The sequence below is a fragment of the Ursus maritimus genome, unplaced genomic scaffold (genome assembly GCF_017311325.1).
Source record: "Ursus maritimus isolate PB19 unplaced genomic scaffold, ASM1731132v1 scaffold_7, whole genome shotgun sequence".
NCBI lineage: Eukaryota > Metazoa > Chordata > Mammalia > Carnivora > Ursidae > Ursus > Ursus maritimus.
Genome location: NW_024426885.1, coordinates 29732068 through 29750897, shown reverse-complemented (window position 1 = coordinate 29750897; position 18830 = coordinate 29732068). Strand labels below are relative to the sequence as shown.

At 44.3% G+C, this 18830-nt stretch overlaps 1 protein-coding gene across 2 annotated transcripts in view; it reads right to left on the bottom strand.

Annotated features, from left to right (window-relative positions):
• The window catches only part of CRTAC1 (cartilage acidic protein 1), a 157758-nt gene that overhangs the window by 121230 nt on the left and 17698 nt on the right, over positions 1–18830 (bottom strand). For both annotated transcript variants that reach the window (XM_040624246.1, XM_040624245.1), the window contains exon 2: positions 18600–18799. In XM_040624246.1, coding sequence (XP_040480180.1) covers positions 18600–18799 — 200 coding nt within the window. The remainder of the gene's footprint in view (positions 1–18599; positions 18800–18830) is intronic.

The following is an 18830-nucleotide window of genomic DNA, read 5'->3' as shown; positions in this document are numbered from 1 at the left end:
AAGGAGCCGGAACCCTCTGACAGCCTAGCTCAGGTGCAGTAATGAAAGTGAGTAAATTCCAAACTTTTTTCCATCCTTGCACTGCTCTGACCCCAAATGACAGCGTCAGGGGACACTCCGGTTGGATATGCTTAGGGCTTGTGCCCACCTCTTGGCTCTACCCCTTGGCATCTCGTGAAAGAACCTCCAGGGATCTTTTTGGCTTCTGTAGGGTGAGGGCAATATTCTTCGATTACTATTTCTCCAAAACTGCCCGCAAAAGAGGAGAAGCAATTACCCATGAGGAAGGAAGTGTATTTTTAGGAAAAGGGAGAAAATACTAGGCCCCCCAAAGTGACAAACATGAACCACAGTAAGTCCTGGTATTATTATTACTAATTCTGCATATTATGTATAATATTAAGCTTTGCTCTATTTGTCAACATTTTGTCACCTTTTTTAAAAAATTATTTTATTTATTTGAGACAGAGACAGCAAGAGAGAAGCATGAGCAGGGGGTGGGGGCTGGAGAGGGGGAGGCGTAGAGAGAGAGGGACAAGCTGAGCAAGGAGTCCAATGTGGGGCTCCAATCCCAGGACCTTGGGATCATGACCTGAGCTGAAGGCAGATGCTTAACCCACTGAGCCACCCAGATGCCCCCCAATTTTTGTCACTTTGTAAATTATATTGACTTCATTAGTCCTCTCCAGTTCCATAAGCTTATGAAGTTTGTCCCTTTATTATCACCAAAAAAATACGTAGGCCTACAGTCTGGTCCATCTTCTCTAGAAGAGCCAGACCCTGTCCTCCTTCCTCAGAGCACTCATGAGTCCAGGGAACAAGTTCAGTTCTCCCTCTTGCTAATGAAGAGAGCAGGCGTGCTTGTTGTCTGCATGGATGGCAGCCACAGCCACATCTGGCAGCCATCTGAGGCCACACTATGAAGTCACCATTGTGGATGAGCTGGGCATGAGCGAGAACAGCCTTTGGTCTACCCAAAGGTGCATCTGCCTCTGCGAAGTGTCCAGGTCTCCTGTGCAGACTGAAGGCGCATGCTCGCAAGAAAAGCAGCCCCAGCCTGTGCAGCGGAAAACCACCCTCCAAGCTGCACATGGAGGGAAGGCGATGTGCGTGCACCGAGACCATCATGAACATGCAAGCAGGCCCCAAGGCTCCAGGAACTTGTTTGATCTCGCTGTCCCTGGCCAACAAGGGTGGCTTACTACCTTTCTGTTGAGTTTCTCCAGGAAGTTCTTCCAAGCCAGAGCACCCAAAGAGAGTCCCAAAAGCTGGCCACAGCCCTCTAAAATGCTGTTTATGGAGCTTCTGAAAGCTATCAGTGCTTCAGGTGTGGGGAAGGGTGGGCGCTGGGAGAGCAGCAGTGTGAAGGGAAGAAGAGGCTGTCACATCAGTGAGGTGCACTAGTGTCTCACAGGAGGCCCAGGAGTGGGAGGAGGGCTGCTGGGGGTGAGCTGTACCGAGGGTAGGAAGACAGGGCTCACAAGCAGCCTGCCACCACTGCATGAGTCAGAAGGCGGAGTTCTGGAGCCCAAGGCCCTTGGCAGGGTCTCACCCCACTCAGCCTTAGTTTCCTAATCTGTAAAACTAGGGCCAGACCCCCTTTTAGTGGTTTCACTGGAGATAATGTATGAAGACCCTTCAGCCCAGTGCCCGCACACAGCAGGCATCAGTGAAGGGCAGCTCTGCCATTCTGGGAGGCCAATGTTACATAGAGCAGTGCTTTCCAGACTTTGAACTTTCACGGCACAGTAAAATTTCAAAACACAAACTTTGCAGCACTCACAGGATGGCCAATGTTTTATTTTTGCCAACTAAGGACAATAAAAACAAAACCAAAAACCCGAGAACAACTATCACCTACGATACTATGATACCACCTATGATATTCATAGAATCATATTCGTGGTTTTTCAATACCAAAAGAAAGCAAAAAGGACAAAATCTTAGAATTAAAAATGTCAGTCCTTTAGATGGAATATTTTTAGCTTTATGAAAAAAAATTGCATCATCCTTATTTAGTGAATTTTGTTACAAAGCGAAAACAACTTCATTCCAGACTGGCTTGGCTCAGGAACCAGTGGCAGGAAGGAAAGAATTTGGGCATTGGAGCCAAATAGGCCACGATCTCCTCCCAGCTCTACTTCTTAATAGCTGTCTGACCTTTTGCAAGAGATCAGCCCTGTGGGTCTCACTTTCCTCCTTTATAAATAGGATACCACAGCACCTCCATAAATGAGAGTATGTGTGAAGGGCAAAGCAGAGTTTGGTAGATAGTAGGTGCTCATGAAATGCTAATGCCAGATCCTCCCCAATTTGAGAGGACCAGATTACTTCTAGTTTTTGACATTGTTAGTATATTAAAAAATAAATACTGAACAGGGTTGACAAAATCATTCACAGAATTAAAAAAAATGTTCACGTTGGAACACATCTACACATAAACACACATGCAATGCACCCAACACACCCATGAATCTAGTATTTGTGAGGGCGAGGTTGGGTCCCTGTAGTCCCTCGGCCCCCATGGTGGACCCTGGTTAACTCCTTTCCTTTTTTTTTTTTTATTAAAGATTTTATTTATTTATTCGACAGAGATAGAGACAGCCAGCGAGAGAGGGAACACAAGCAGGGGGAGTGGGAGAGGAAGAAGCAGGCTCATAGCGGAGGAGCCTGATGTGGGGCTCGATCCCATAACGCCGGGATCATGCCCTGAGCCGAAGGCAGACACTTAACAGCTGTGCCACTCGGGCGCCCCATGGTTAACTCCTTTCTAAGCCATGTTCTCACAGATGGCACATGCCGAGGACTTGGGGACACTGATTGGACTCGTCTCTCTTCTCTTTGTTCTTTTTCCTTTTTCGTGTGGAACATTTATCCAGACTTCTCTACCTTTAGTTCATAATTCTGAGCATGCAAATTTTCTTGGAATTCTAGCTGGTGTCTTTTTTGCATCACTGGATCTCAATAGGTTTCAAAAGGACTAAAATTGAGGGTTAGAAGGGAAGATAAACGGGTGCTGAAGTGGATGGTTTCACTGAGGGATTCTAGGGCAGCCTGGAAAGGGAAGGGATCTGTGCCCAAACCTCTGGGGGCGGCGATGAAGATGTGCCCGCACGAGGCCATGGAACATTTTCCCAGGAAGCATGCGTGAGTGCATGTGCACGTGTGTGTGTGCCTTGTTTCTTGACAGAAACAAAAAATTCCTGTTTCTTTGCTTATTGCTGTCTGTCCCATTAGAATGTCAGCTCTGTGAGAGCAGGAATTATAAATGTCTTGGCTATGTCTATGTCTTCAGTGTTGAAGGCAGGCAGGGGCACACAGTAGGAGTTCAAAGAATGTTTGGGGGAATATCATGGTTGTTTGCTCAGCACTCCGCTCTCTTGGATCTGGGAACTGACCCCTTTCTATCTGGAGGACCAACCCTTCCTCCACTCCCAACCGGATGATTTCCTGAACCATAGGGATGAGCGCATAGCCACTCAAAATTCTTTTCTTATCATTGGAATTTTCCTTCTGATAGTTAGGTTAGGAAGATACATGCCTAGGAGCTGCTGGTAGTTTAGGTACCAGAGTCTGGGAGAAAGATGCTCTGAAATAATTAGGCTGACAGGCCAAGATACAGAGGCAGGGATGAGAGGCACAGAGTCAGAGAAAGCGATCCTCGCTGTGTTTGGATTCTGGCTCCTGTCAGTCCTGATGTCCCCCTGCTGCCCCTTTGCCTGCTTCCTTGAGGCTCAGTCGATCAGATTTTCTTTGAGCTGTGTGAGTTACCCCAACATGCTTCCACTAGATTATCTTTTCCTTGGTGGGGCGGAAGATAAGCTAGCAAGGGTTAGTTTTTATTGTTCAATCAAAAGAGTTCTGGCAGATCCATTTGGTTCAAGATAAGAAGTGATCGGGGTGCCTGGGTGGCACAGCCGTTAAGCATCTGCCTTTGGCTCAGGGCGTGATCCCAGAGTTCTGGGATCGAGACCCACATCAGGCTCCACTGCTAGGAGCCTGCTTCTTCCTCTCCCACTCCTCCTGCTTGTGTTCCCTCTCTTGCTGGCTGTCTCTCTCTGTCAAATAAATAAATAAAATCTTTAAAAAAAAAAAGATAAGAAGTGACCATAGAGTAGCACTCAGGTGTTTGCCAACGGGTAAGGCTCTGAAAGATGCCCAGTAAGAAATGATGATGATGGTGGTGGAGGAGCTAATATTTGAGTACTTTCCACAGGTCAGACACAGGACCAAGCATTTTGTGTCATCATTCTGTTTACCACTACCATAGTGCTATGATGAAATAAAAGAGTAGTTATTACACTCTCCACTTTATAGATGAGGAAACCAAACTCAGAGAGGTTAGGTAGCTTGTTCTAAGGTCTCACAATGAGGAAGAGAAGGTGCTGGAGTTTTATTTATTTTTATTTAAAGATTTCATTTATTTGTCAGAGAGAGAGAGAGTGCTCAAGTGTGGGGGTCGGCAGGCAGAGGGAGAAGCAGGCTCCTCACTGAGCAAGGAGCCTGATGTGGGACTCGATCCCAGGACCCTGGGATCATGACCTGAGCCAAAGGCAAACGCTTAACTGACTGAGCCACCCTGGTGCTCTGGTGCTGGAGTTTTAATGCAAGTTTGCATGACTCCACAATTTCCCTTCTATGCCTTGTGCACATTTCCTGTCTCCTCTTTCTCCATCTCCCACTTCTCTCTTCTCATACCCGTTCTCCATCTCTTGCCTGAAGTTTCTCACTCTCTTCCTTTCAGTGACCCTCCTCGGCTCCTTTAACCCCTTTGTTTCGACAGTCCATGAATACATATTTAAGGCCATGGTTTTCAACTCTTTTCAAGTATGAAGATACCTTTTCAATGTTTAAAAAACCCTCCATATTATAGTAGCTGCACTTTGGTGTCTATTGATAAAATGTCCATGCACAGACGGAGTCTCAGATGCCTTGTAATAACTCTGTGACTTCTAGGTTGCCATCCGTTATTTTCAAAATATGTGGGAGAATCCATATAACCATTCCTCTTACTGCTACCTGCTTGGTTTATTACAATATAGAAAGGCTTATAAATGCTACTATAGAGCTCTTTTTTGCTCACCCACTGCCTTAAGGCTACTAATTTCTTCTGAAATGTGGTCTTTTTTGTCTCTCCTTTAATATGTTTAATTATTTAAGAAGGCATGAACTTACATTTTATATATCATCTCTTGATTATTCAGGGGCTGATTAATTCATGGATTGCCCCAGTCATGTCCTTCTCTTTCTAGCCCCATTTGTTTTATCATTCCATTTCTTATTAGCATCTTTTAGTAAGAATGGACAGTGGGAATGAGAAATGATTCTGGTTACAAATTATGAGTTCTGATAAAAGATTTGGTTAGAGGAAGCTGAAATTCTTTCTTGAAGTAAGAATTTCTTTAATTCATCAGGCATATTGATTACCTCTGAGCTCAGTGAAGGTAGGAGTTGCTCTCATTCACTGCTAACCTCTGGGGCTCAGCAAGGTGCCTGGCACATTGGAGCTTACTTTAAAAAATTGTAGAATGAATAAATAAGAGCTGGCTAATGTAATAGGGGTAAATAAACTTTTTCCTAGGTGGGACATTGATTTATAGGAAACTAAGTAAAATACAAGACAACCTATTTTAGGTTCACATTCTGCAGGCAATGCGATATAAAAATGTTTAAATGACTGTGTTAAAATTAACAACAAGGATATATAGTTCTAATTAAAAAGCAAAAAATATTCCACTTCGCTATGCTATCCCATTGATGGAAAAAGGCATAGGAAGAGACACACACAGAGGTTTCTAAGATGAGGGTTGGTCCAGGTAAACTGCTAATGTTACGCTAGGCATTAAATAAACATAATCACCCCCAACACACTAACAACTGAGCATTTAGTATGTACCAGGTGCTGTGATAAGCAATTTACATGCCTTATCTCATTTGTCTTCACCACACCAAGGAAGTATTATTACCTGATAGGCATCAGGAAGTTACCAGTGTCCCTTGAAAATTTCTTTAGCTTTCCAGCTTTTTGAACCAAGAATGAACTCATCTACTTTTTGCTTCCTCTTTTTTAAATTAAAGATTTATTTCCCCATGAAATGTTAGATACATTTGAAACTTAGATTTTAGATATGTCCTTGGAAACTTGGAGATATCAGTTATTTCACTAGTTCTTGCTTTTTGACATTAATGAGTTATATGGAAAGGAAACTTTTATAATGAGACTTGCCATACTTTTCAGAGTCTTCCTAATTTGTGGAAGCAAAGGTTTTGCATGTAAGGATGAAGTGGGGGAAAGACAGGGTTCAATTGAGTCTGTAGATCTGTTCCAGGGCTCTGGTGCTGTCCAGGGATCTGGTGCTGAAATGGCTTAACCAAGGCCTTTCCAGGCCAGCCCCAATGGAGCAAAGGCTGATGGGAGGTGGGAGAGCGCAGCTTTGGCTATATAGCCTGGTGCAGCCACAGCTTCCTAAAATAAGGAAGCGACCTGAAAAGGTATTGGAGAAACTAGAATTATGGCCCATCTTGTTTAGAGGGAATTGGGGGAAATAATAGCTTCCTCTGCCTCCTTCTTCCACACTTTGCTCTATTTAGCTTGGAGGGAAGAATATGGACAATGGACTAATGATGGAAAAGTGTATGTTCAAAAAAAACCAAGGTTGGCATTTGTAGAACTGGTTAGTGGTGCTTTTTGGAGAATTTCACTGCTTCTCTGAAGTGTTAGACAGGAACCAGGAAAAACCAGGACTGGAGGCCCAATGATGCTGTCGGTTCCTTGGGACTACTCTGTCAACAAATCATTATTGTGGTTTAATAAAAGGGAAATGAATACAGGGACCTTGGTTGTAATGAGTAAGAGAAGATCAAGCCTGTGACATCATCAAGGAATTCCATACAGGGGAAAAAGAGCCTTATTACTATAACCTCAGATGAAATTCGCTGTTAATAAGAAACTGAAAAAACTGGAATATTCAATGGGAAGATGAACCTAATAGGTGTGCCAACCATGGACTGAGTTTCTTTTCTGCAGCTCATATGACATTCTGCTCTGTTATTTCTATACGCGCCTTATCTCTCTTACAACTGAGATGGCCTGAAGAAAGGGACTGTATTCTTGTACCTGCCAAAGCACTGAGCACACAGTTATGCACATATAAGGTAGGCATGTACAATTTTGTTTATTAAACTTACTGATGTTGCTCTCAAGGCTGAAGTCCTTGAGTAAATCACTTCTGAGTATAGCTAATGTTTATTGTTTTCATTAACTCTCTTACCTAAGACCCTCCATCCATCCTTAAGACCACTGTCTATTTCACCTTATTCATTCACTGAACACTGACTATATGCTAGGCTATCGGCGCACAGGTGGAAGAGAGAAATGTCTTGCCCTTAGTAGCTGGCAATCTAATGTGAGAGGAGAAATTTTGAAAAGAATTTTTGATGTAAGTATGTAATTAAATAACATTGTGGTATTTCTTTGGTTTGAATTTCCCTCTCAATCTGATCCACCTAGCAAAAACTCCTTCAGAAGCATGTTAACACTGATCACGGATTGTCAACTGCTCTTAAATATTCTTAAGAATCTTCTCTTTGACTAGATAAACATAGGGTCTCTTTTGAGGCCAGGGACTGTTATGCTCTGGTCTGCAACACAGCATCAGATAGGGTGCTTGCTCTCGCCTGCAAAAAGGCTGCTTTGTCTAGATTTATAAGTCATTAGATTTGGCATAAGAAAAGTCACTCTAGAGAAAAGGCTCCAGAGAAAAATTTATTTCTAAAAAGAACTGAAGTAGAGGTACAGGAGACCCATATGTCTGGGGGCCTCAGGGCAGGAATCATGGCCTTATGCCCCAGGATTCTTCCTTTTCTCTCTGGGTGTCATCATCATTCTCTCAGATTCCTCCGTGGAGTGGGGGACAAGGATATATCCATAGTAGTTTTGTGATATAGCCTTACAACTCATGATCCAAGAGCAAGTTAGAGCTTTCCTTCTTTAATTCAGGATGGAAAATCTCAGATCAAGACACTGATTAAACAGGCTTAGGTCACAGGGAACCCCAGACTATTGACTAGCAGTTCCATAAGATCCTGTGATCAGAATAGTTCTTCAAAGATGAGGGAATGTTCATCCCAAAAGAAGGAATGAAGGTGGTATGAGGTCCAAAGAGAAGATTCTGCTACCCTATTCTCTGGGACGAGCCCACCAATGCCGTATTGCTCTCCAGGATAGCCCCCAACCAGGGAGAATCCTCATTAGCCCGGTTATCATCCCAGCGCCCATTCATGGCCAACATACAGAGTGACTATAGCACAAGGGCATGTCAAAACACACTGGGTACCTGTCCTTGACTTCATATGGCTGTAATTCTACTCCATAAACAACATGGAAAGATGGCTGCTGATGGGGGAAGGAGGTTCTTTTTGATATACACAGTCATGCATTTCCTTGGTTGGTGTAGCCAAACACTGGTGACCTTACATGGTGTCATTTAAGCTGGACATGACTTGGATCTTAGCTCCTCCAGAGAGGCACTGTCTCAGGGTCTGGCCTGACTACCAGAGTGCCTGTGGCTTACTGCATGTGCTTCTCTCCCCATACGCACACATCCCTAACCCTCTCCATCTCACACCCAAATCTCCCATGCTGTAGAGCTCTTTCTATTTTGCAGGAAGTGAGTTCAAGCATCTTTGAACTGGTAAGGGGGAGAACCTCTTAAATACTATTCCTTTTAGCTGCCCATACCCTCCCCAGTCCTCTTAGTGATAGAAAAACAAGCTTTGGAGATCCTAAATCATGGACAGCTCCAGACTTCTGTATCCATCCATAGGATAGACTGCTGAAGGATCCTACCACTACAAAAAAAGTAGGTTCCAGATGAAATATATCTTTACTGTATTGCTTGGCTCACAAACTTCAGGAAAATCTCCAAGAACCACGCTACTCCACAGAAAAGGGAGTCGAAACTAGATCTGGCACTGACGAGCCTAACCAAATAGGAATAAAGGGCTCAGAGCACTGTGAAGAGTATTACTAACTCTTGATCTGGCAGCATAGGGAGGACACTGAACTTTAGAATCCTGTATTAATCCAGGACCCTTGGAGAGAGCTAGTGTTCCTGATTAAAAACACTGCCTTTAGAGAATTATAACAACAACAATAATAATTATAAGAGGTAGGGTTTTCAAAGGGGCAAAGTTGACATCCTATATGTATGAGTTGCAGCAATGTTGAGATGCAGCAATGAGACAGGAAGGGCTGCCCAAGAGTTAAAGTGGACTAAAGTCCTTGTAATGTTATAGAAGAGGGTTAAGATAATTTCAGAGTTTGTTAAAAAGGTATCATAAAATTTTGAAAGAAACCACTAAAAGAACAGAAGAAGAGGGTAAAATTCCCAAATCAATTAGAGGCAAAAAACGGGATTTAGAAAACAAGTGTTTCCCTCCTTTCCCCCCGCCCCACAAAAAGCTGCTCAATCAATCAGTTTTTTAAAAAGCCAGAAAGGAGGGGCTCCGGTGTGGCTCAGCTTGTTGAGTGTCTGGCTCTCGGTTTTGGCTCAGGTCATGATCTCAGGCTCGTGAAATGGAGCCCAGGGTCAGGCTCTGCACTTAGCGCAGTCTGCTTAAAACTCTCTCTCCTTCTCCCCCTCCCCCCACAAAATAAATAAGTCTTAAAAAAAAGGCAAGAAAGGGGGCACCTGGGTAGCGCAGTCATTAAAAGCGTCTGCCTTCGGCTCAGGGCGTGATCCCGGTATCGGGATCGAGTCCCACATCGGGCTCCTCCGCTGTGAGCCTGCTTCTTCCTCTCCCACTCCCCCTGCTGTGTTCCCTCTCTCACTGGCTGTCTCTCTGTCACATAAATAAATAAATAAATAAATAAAATCTTTAAAAAAAAAAAAAGAAAGGCAAGAAAGGAAAAGAAGCATTGAAAACATGAAAATTGAACAAGTAAGAGAAACAAGTTTGAAGATATTAATGTTCCCATTAAATGGAATGGACTAAACTCATCAGTAAAAGGACGGACATGGTCAGTTAAGAAAGAAATATAAACTATACATGCCGCATACAAGAAACACACACAAAATGTAAGGATTTTGGAAAGTTCAAAGTAAAAGGATGAAAAAGGATATTCTTGGCAAACAGTAACAAAAAAAGAGATGGAATAGTTATAATAATAACATTAGGCCAAAACCATAATTAGGGATAGACGGGGTCACTTCATACTAATGGCTCCATTCACCAGGAAAATATAAGAAGTCTAAGATTTATTGTGGTTATCACTTCACAATATAGACAAATATTGAATCATGGTGTTGTAAACCCGAAGCTAATGTTATATGTCCATTACATCTCAATAAAAAAAAAAAAAGAATTCTAAAACTGCACCTAATAAAATAGACTCAACATACAGCAGCACAGAGTCACAGAAAGAAACGGACTTCAGCGGTAGGGTATTCCAAACCAAGCCTCGGTTATCAGCAGGCAGAGAAATATCAATAAAGATTATGATTTGAACAACACAATCAACACACTGAATTTCGCGGGCATATGTAGAATAATAGTTCACCTTTCATCATATCTACGACTTTCCGTGGATCTCTGGGCCTCAGTTTCCTTACCTGCAAAATGAGACAACAGTACTACAGTGCTCTCATCAAAGCTAAGGCGTCGTCTAAGACTCCCCATTACTGCAGTATCTCTAGGAAAGAAAAGACTTCCAATTAGCGCCAGCTGCCCGTTGTAGGTCACATCCCAATTTTAGTGATGTGACAATGTGAAAAAATGTGACTGAGGCTCAGTTAAATACCACGCGTCACGCGGACCACTGTGACGGTTTAAGACAGGATGACGTAAGCAAACTACGAGGGGCACGCTGCGCACTCTGCCCCTTCAGGACTGACAGTAAATGGGGGGGGGGGACGGCAAAAATCCAAAGTGGGGAATGTTTTAGTTTTTCACATCCTTGCATGTTTTCCTAGGTATCTGCACCTCAAAATGAACTATTTCCTCAGAGAGAAGATTAAGTCCTAACCATAGCATTCTTGGAGGAAAATGACTCACCAGGTCAGTAGCACTGGGGAGAAGGTGTGGGGAGACCTGCGAGAAGGCGGCAGGGGTCAGGTGACACCCCACCTCCCCAGAGCAGAAGTGATGCTGGGAGTGGAAATGGCAAAGAGAAGTGTGGGATGTGTTTGGGGGAGGGGTGAAAGGGGAAGGGGGCAAGGAGTGGGGAGGAGAGGGAAGAGGAAGTCCTGCTGCTGTAGGGGTGTAAGGGTGGGGACGGCGGGCTTCACCTGCAGCCTGCCCTGTGCCTGGGACTTCAGGAGGCTGGGGTGGGACAAGGAAGGTCTTCCGCCCAGCCCACCACTCACAGAACTGGGGAGAAGACAGACTTCAAGGAAGGTGACTGGAGATGGGGCCTACATTCACTTTCTGAATGGGTGAAAAACTCAGACTACTAAAAGTAGCTTTGCCTTTTTCAGCAGAGGCAATTTTAGGGTCTTAATTATATTACTATTTTGGAATGGCTTTTTATAAATATTCTTCACTATGTGAAAATCAGTTTTTTGTTAAAATGCTTTTTAAAAAAATTAATTTTAAAACAAATAAACAACAAAATCCAAGTAAGCCTCAAGCTGTCTTCAACCTGGAGAGGTCACTGCTCCCTTGTTAAAGAGACCCGCGTGCTACCTGTCCTTCCACATGCTGTCTAAATGCCCCCTCCAAGGCCTTGGTGGTTCTCACCTGGAAGTGCTCTCCACCCTGTCCGACTCCTGGAATGTTCACATCTCTCTGGGGGGGAGGGGTATGGGTTGCTCATGACCTCACCCAGTTTCAGTGTGTTGTCTCACCCAGGACAATGAGGTCTTTAAAAGCTCTCAATCCCTCTCCCCACCTCCAACCATCCAAGGCATGGGGCGTCAAACAGCGAGCTGCCCGGTGCATTAAGGTGGCTGGTCACTAAGGAACAAAGTGTGCTTTTAGGGATTCTTCCCCAAACTGCACATGCTCCTAAGACTAGGGATTGTCATTGATTAAAAATAATACTTTTGGGGGCGCCTGGGTGGCACAGCGGTTAAGCATCTGCCTTTGGCTCAGGGCGTGATCCCAGCGCTATGGGATCGAGCCCCACATCAGGCTCCTCCGCCGGGAGCCTGCTTCTTCCTCTCCCACTCTCCTTGCCTGTGTTCCCTCTCTCGCTGGCTGTCTCTATCTCTGTCAAATAAATAAACAAAATCTTTAAAAAATAATAATAATAATACTTTCATTGGTGGTATACTTCCTTTATTCTTTTAAATAATATGTTTGTGGGTGGTATATTTATTTTAAGGCCATGAAATTGTTAAAATAATTCTACTAAAATTCTCGGAGGTAATGGCCATCCCCTCTCCGAGAAATCACACCAAGCATCTGACGTACTAGTTTCTTATTGCTGCTGTAACAACTCAGCACGAACTTAGTGGCATAAGACAACGCAAATGATCATCTTACCCTTCTGTCTGTTAGAATTCCATCATTGGTCTGTGCTCAAATCAAGGTGTTGGCATGACTGCATTCCCTTCTAGAAGCTCTAGGAGTAAAACTATTTCCTTACCTTCTCCAGCTTCTAGAGCCCACCCACATTCCTTGACCTGTGACCCCTCCCTCCATCCTCAAAGCCAGGAATGGTGAGTGTAAGTCCTTCTCACCTCACATCACTATGACCTCCTCTTCTGCTTCCCTTTTTCTAGTTTTAAGGACCCTGTGATTACATTGGGCCCACTCAGATAATCTGGGACACCTCACTATCTCAAGGTCCTTCACTTAATCCCATCTGCACAGTCCCTTTTGCCATGTAAGATAGCATATTCATTGCCTGTGCGCATTAGGACAGACATCTTCGGAAGGCCATTATTCTGCATACCACACCTTCTGTCCCTTTGCTCTGGGGGGGATGGGGGGTGCTGTTGCTAGGGTAACTATGAAGGGGCTTCAGAACCTTGGGCTGTCAATGGAGTCTGTGACCCGGCGTGCAGGGTAGGTGGAATTTCTGCCCACTGCTTCCGGGGAGAAGGAAGTTGAGATGCAGCAATGAGACATCTCTGGAACACCTGCCATGCGCCGCTGTGTAACCTTTTTAGAAAAGTTTTAAGAATGAGTTTACAAGCCCCGGTTCCTGCTCCAGCTCATGTCTTATTAGTATTCAAAATCAGGGGCAGTCCAGGCTTAACCCCAGCAGAAGAGCTGGCACCCCGCAATCGTTCTACCGTGATACCGGCGACAATGAATCTCGGGGTGAAGGGTGAGCCATTTAAGAAATATATTTTTGCAGACAAAGCTTTAGAGAAAGTCCTCTTAGCAGCTGGAATCAGAAAGTATTGAAGTCTCAATCCGGTTTCTAACGGCAGCAGCTTCTCTTATACATGCAGAATAGGCTTTGTCCTTCTTGGAACTATTAGATCTAAATTGATCAGGTTCAAGCCCTGGAGTCTATGCGGCTATACACATAGTAGGGGCTTGAACAGCTGTTGAATTCAATAATCCCCAAGCTTACCTTTTATTTCTAGGCTATGAATAAATAGAGAAAGATGGAGAGTGGAAACAATTTGGTGATACTTATTAAGATCCAGAATGTACATAGCATTCCCAGCATCTCCACTGCTTGGTACCTATCCCAGAAAAATATTTGCGTATGTGGGTAAGGATGTGCAGTTCAGCACTGTTTGCAGTGGTCACAGATTAGGGACAGCTTAAATGTCACTTGAGGGGTGACAAAACGAATGTGGTACAGCCACACTAAACAACTTAAAAAACAAGCTAGATCTCTATATATGAACAATAAATAGGCTGTACAGTGAAAAAAAGTGAGTTTTGGAATAATATGTACCGGTTTGATTCTTCCAAAAATTATATATTTGCAACTTAGGAACATATATGTAATACATATAGGTAACATAGAAATTTCTAGAAGTCTAAACACCAAACTGAAAACAATTGTTATTCTGGGAGAGGACTGGGTTGTGCTTAAAGGAGGGGTGGAGGGTTGATAAAGATGGATTTTTACTTTCATCTATATTGTGTGAATTTTTTTGGTAATAAAACACATACGAGTGTTATCACACTGTAAGATATATTTTAAACTAAAAGAGAAAGATAAATTGAAAAGAATGAAATTATCTAACATTTTAAAGTTGTCAAAACTCATGATCAAATCTATTAAAATGTTTTACAAAGCAACAATTAGCACAGAAAGTTCAAACCTATTTTCCTATTTTGTTAAAAGTGCGTATGTGTATGTCTGTACAGACTTATATGGACTACACATACGTACACATATTTACATGGAGACCACATCTACCTACCTACTATGTACACACGCTATACAGTCTATAGACGCCGTGTGTGTCTATATATACTTACAATAAAATGCATAAATTCTGCTTTGGTTAAATCATAGATAAATATCTCATTCTTCATCGTTCTTATTATTTATAATGGCAAACATATCTCCTATATGATTATGATTAATCTGGTACTTGAATACAGTTTGCCTTTTAAATAATTCAATTAACTTTAGTAAATTAAAAAAGTTTTCTGACACAGTTGCAAAATTAAGAACAAAATGAGACACTGCTTTACGATATGTAGCATCCCTTTAAATGAAACCCTTCCAAGTGTGAAGAATGAGTTCAGGTTTTATCAAATGAATGCTCTGTGTAGAAAAACTGATCTAAATCGTGATTTAAACTTTACAACCACTACAATCTTTCCATTTGAGCAAAACTTCTGTTGGAAACTGAAAGGGTAGGGGGGTTATCTCAGACCTCTGGGGATATCCCAGGAAACAAAAGCTGCTCTAAAGGAATCGTGCAAGATTGACACCAACAGGAATTCCTTTCCAGACTATGTGAAACTGTAGATTGGGTGTTTAGTTCCACTGAGAAAAGGGGAAGCTACTGAGCTTTTTATTTACCCAGGGAACCAGTCCTGAAGATCCTCAATGGTCTGTGCGTGCGCAGTTGTCTCTGGGGGTGATCAAATCCTCCCCTCACCCGCAGGGAGGAGACTGTATGCACGGACCACAATCTTGCACCTGCCGGTCAGCAGATAAGCCCTCCATATGCGGAGGCACTCGCCCAGCTGTGGTGGAGGAGCAGAGCCAGCCCATTCCCTCCCCCATCCCCGCAGAACAAAGGGCGGTCATTTTCTGCTCCTCCCAGAGTCAGATGCACGCACACGCCTTCCATCACAATTAACTCAAGAAACTGAAACACAACACAAACTCACCCGCAACATGCTCAAAATCAATGCCATCAATACCCAGAACGAGCATACCAAAAATGCAAAACAAAACAAACCTATTCAAAGAGTAAATACTCAAAGCAACAGGGCTCAAGTCAGACACACTACAAGGTCAACACATCTAAGACAAGTTCAAGTACAGGGCGCCTTATACACTGAAGAGCTGGCCATTATCCCAGGGGTCACAAAGCTAAATGCCTTCAGGGACCAGCTAATGGAAAGGTCTATACGATAGTACAGAGGGGGCCTGTCAGGAGCTGGATTGCAGGTGCCCCCGGTAAAGGTATTCACATTCAATTTTTAGAAATTTCAACTCTTGCAGCATGATTCTTAAACGGAGTCTACAATCAAACAGAGAAGGAAACGGAGTTAAATATGGGTATAGAGTAGACGGCACAGAATAAGAGTCAAAGCCAGAAATGTGGCCAAATCCACAGAGAATGAAATGCAGAGCAGTGATCCTAGCTGTCATTATTTGAAAGAATGGCGACCGCTTGGTTTATACTTTCAAAGGCAATAGCAAAGCAAAAGTTAAAAGAAATGGCCTATTAAACCCTAATATGAGAGATTCAGATTTGTCAAATAGATTCTTGACATAAGTAATTGAGCTAGATTACAAAAAGATTGCACACATTCTCTTGGAAGGCTTTAAAGAAATGGAGCCTCTAAGAGCTATAGGTGTGGCCTCCTTGGAAGGCAAGGGGTGGACCAAATGACCTCCCAAGGTCCCGAATTAAATATGTCTATATAGTCAACCCTTGGTTATCCAGCCCAAAGAAGAAGACAGTGACAAATCATCCTAAGCTGAAGATAATAGAAAGTTATATTTGCCTTTGGAACGTATTTTGGTACTTAAATTAGAACGTGTCTTTCTGACGCTCTGAGAATTCACAATGCTTCACAACAGCCACAAAGAAGGCCTGACCTGGAGCTGGGAGGCTGCCCAATTTCGCCATTCTGTCCTCCACGCAAGCCTTCTCCTTTGCTGGGAGCGGGCAATATCATCTTGCAGAAGAATGCTCGGCAGCCCAAACTTCCCCAGACAGGGCCTGCCTGGTTCAACCTTTGCCTGGGAGAAGAGAGAAGGGTCTTTCCCCGGATCCCTGGCTGATTCAGGATGAGGACCCAGGATGGTCTGGCTTTTGTTTCCAGAGGAGAGCTCCGAAGGGCTGCAGGCCCCACAGTCAGCAGCAAGCGAGACCAGGTTCATCTACTCCAAGGTGACTGCAAAGGATGGTCTAGCTTCCCTGCCGCCAAGGAGACAGAAGCAAATTTCTTGAGTTCTTGGAAGAGACAGAGGAGGGACTTCATGGGGAAGGAAGATGAAATGAACGCCCAGCGCTTGGAAAGAAAGAAACTACACGTTCAGGAGGTGCGTTGGCAACCGTGCGGGTTCAAGGAGGGGTGCGACGGAGAGCTGCACCTGCAGCCCGTGTCCAAGGTGAAGGGCCAGCCTGCTCAGCTCAGTGAGTTGTAGAGGGCCCGTCCTCTGTCCTCGGTCAGCTGCCAGGGGCTACCGGGGAGGCCGGGGCCACCTCACAGGAGGCAGGGCCAGCTAGAACATTTCAGACATGCGTCAGAGTCCCGTAAGCAAAGGCTCAGGGCTCTGGGAGGCAGGATTTGACGAGGCGGGCTGCTCCCGATGCAGAGAGACACCGGATCGCCGCAGCACTGAGCGTGGACAAGCTGCTCGGGTCACCTCAGGCTACAAGGGTCACGACAACCACTTCTGATGTTCCTTTTTCTAGCACACTCTGCTCTTTAGTTTTTCCTTCTTAAGACCGAGAACTGTGCTAATTTCAATGTGGCTATTTAAGTTAAATGAAATAAAATGAAAATTCAGTTCCTCAGTCCCAGTAGCCACATTTCAAGTGCTCAACAGCCACGTGTGGCACAGACATAAATACCTACATCATCGCAGAGGGTTCCCCCGGACGGGGCACTCATCCAGACTTTTAGGCGATCTAGAATCGGGTACCTTCTACTCTTCACAGGGTAGAAGAAATGAGTAAATGGAAGAAGAAGTGTGCTTTACAAAGTATCTTTTATCTGCATCATCACTGCTCATCCTCACCCCTGTCCTGTGTGGTAGGGGGGAGTAGACTTCAATATGCCCATTTTACAGATGAGAAAGGTAGGCACCGCATAGCTAAGTAACTTGCACAAGGTTTGCAACTCTTGGGTGGTATAGTTAGGATTAACACCAGGTCTTCCAAGTCCAAGTCAGTGCTTTTTACTATTATATGCAACTGCTACAAATAATGGTACCTAACAGTAACTTTGTTCCGTGCCGCCATAAAAGCTCAGGCCTCCCAGAATGAGGAGGACTGGGCCTCGTGTTTTTATTGATGGACTGACTTTTGAAGTGATAATGGAACTTTGCACAATCATCGTTCAGTAGATCTAGTAGGGAGCCCTGGGGTTCAAATCCTGACCCATCCATGTCCCGTTTAATTGACAAGGGCAGGTCGCTTCCCAACTAATTTCCTTTTCTTGTATATGTACTTCACAGTGTTGTCAGGAGGGTTAAGTCAGACGGTGCCGGGGAAAGCCTCAGCACAGCGCCTGGCACATATGAGGGCTCCGGAAAGAACACCAACCAATGGTTACTGGCAGAACTGACAACGCACTGGTGCATGCAACGCCCTACTGAGGTTTTAGAACGAGAAAGCTTTACGATGATTCCCGTTTCTACAGATGATATATCTGAAACTCAGCGAGTAAGGGACTGACTCAGGTCATGCAACTAGAAAGCTGTAGACCCGCGGCATGAACTCAAGCTATTCGGACTCCAAATCGTATGCTTCTTACTACACGGTGTTGCTTCTCGGGAGAGAAGGGAGCAGCGGGCACCACGGCATGCTTTAGAATAAGTCTAGCTATCCTGAATTTTCATCTTCCTCCCTTCTTTGAAAGGGACAATTACTGTCTTCCTAGTCTTACGGAAAATGCTGTGCAAAGGCAGCTTTGAGCAGCCCCTTCTATCATAACTGTCACCTTTAAGCCCTTCCTACGTAAAGATTCTACAGTCCCACCGCTAAGGAAGTGTTACTTGCATAACGAAGGAGACTTAACAAATCTGAAGAGCTTGCCTTGAGCACAGCATTCAGACTCTGCCCCGAAATTCTAGCCAGCCTCCATCCTCGCACTGCCACAGCAAAGGCAAGGACATGGCGTCCCAGCGGCTCAGCTGAGCCCTGCGCAGACCTGTGAGTGGGAATGCGTACTATTGCAAGCCATTGGCTTTTGGCATTTGTTACTCAGCCTTATCACAGCAAAAGCTGACGAATAGATTGGTCAAACTCGGGGTGGGAGGCACTTACCCTGCCACAACGATCTCAAAATCTCCGTCATGGTCCACATCGGTGACTGCCACACCATAGTTGAGCTGGGTGGGGTTGCTGTCATAGTCAGGGGGCAGGACCGTGTTGGTGACTGCAGTGAACATGGGTTCAGCCCGCTGGGACCCCTCAGTGGGGGGCAGAAACTGCAGCAGCAGCAGGGACAGTAACATCCTGAACATCTGAAACCAAAAGTTACAAATGTTACTGAAA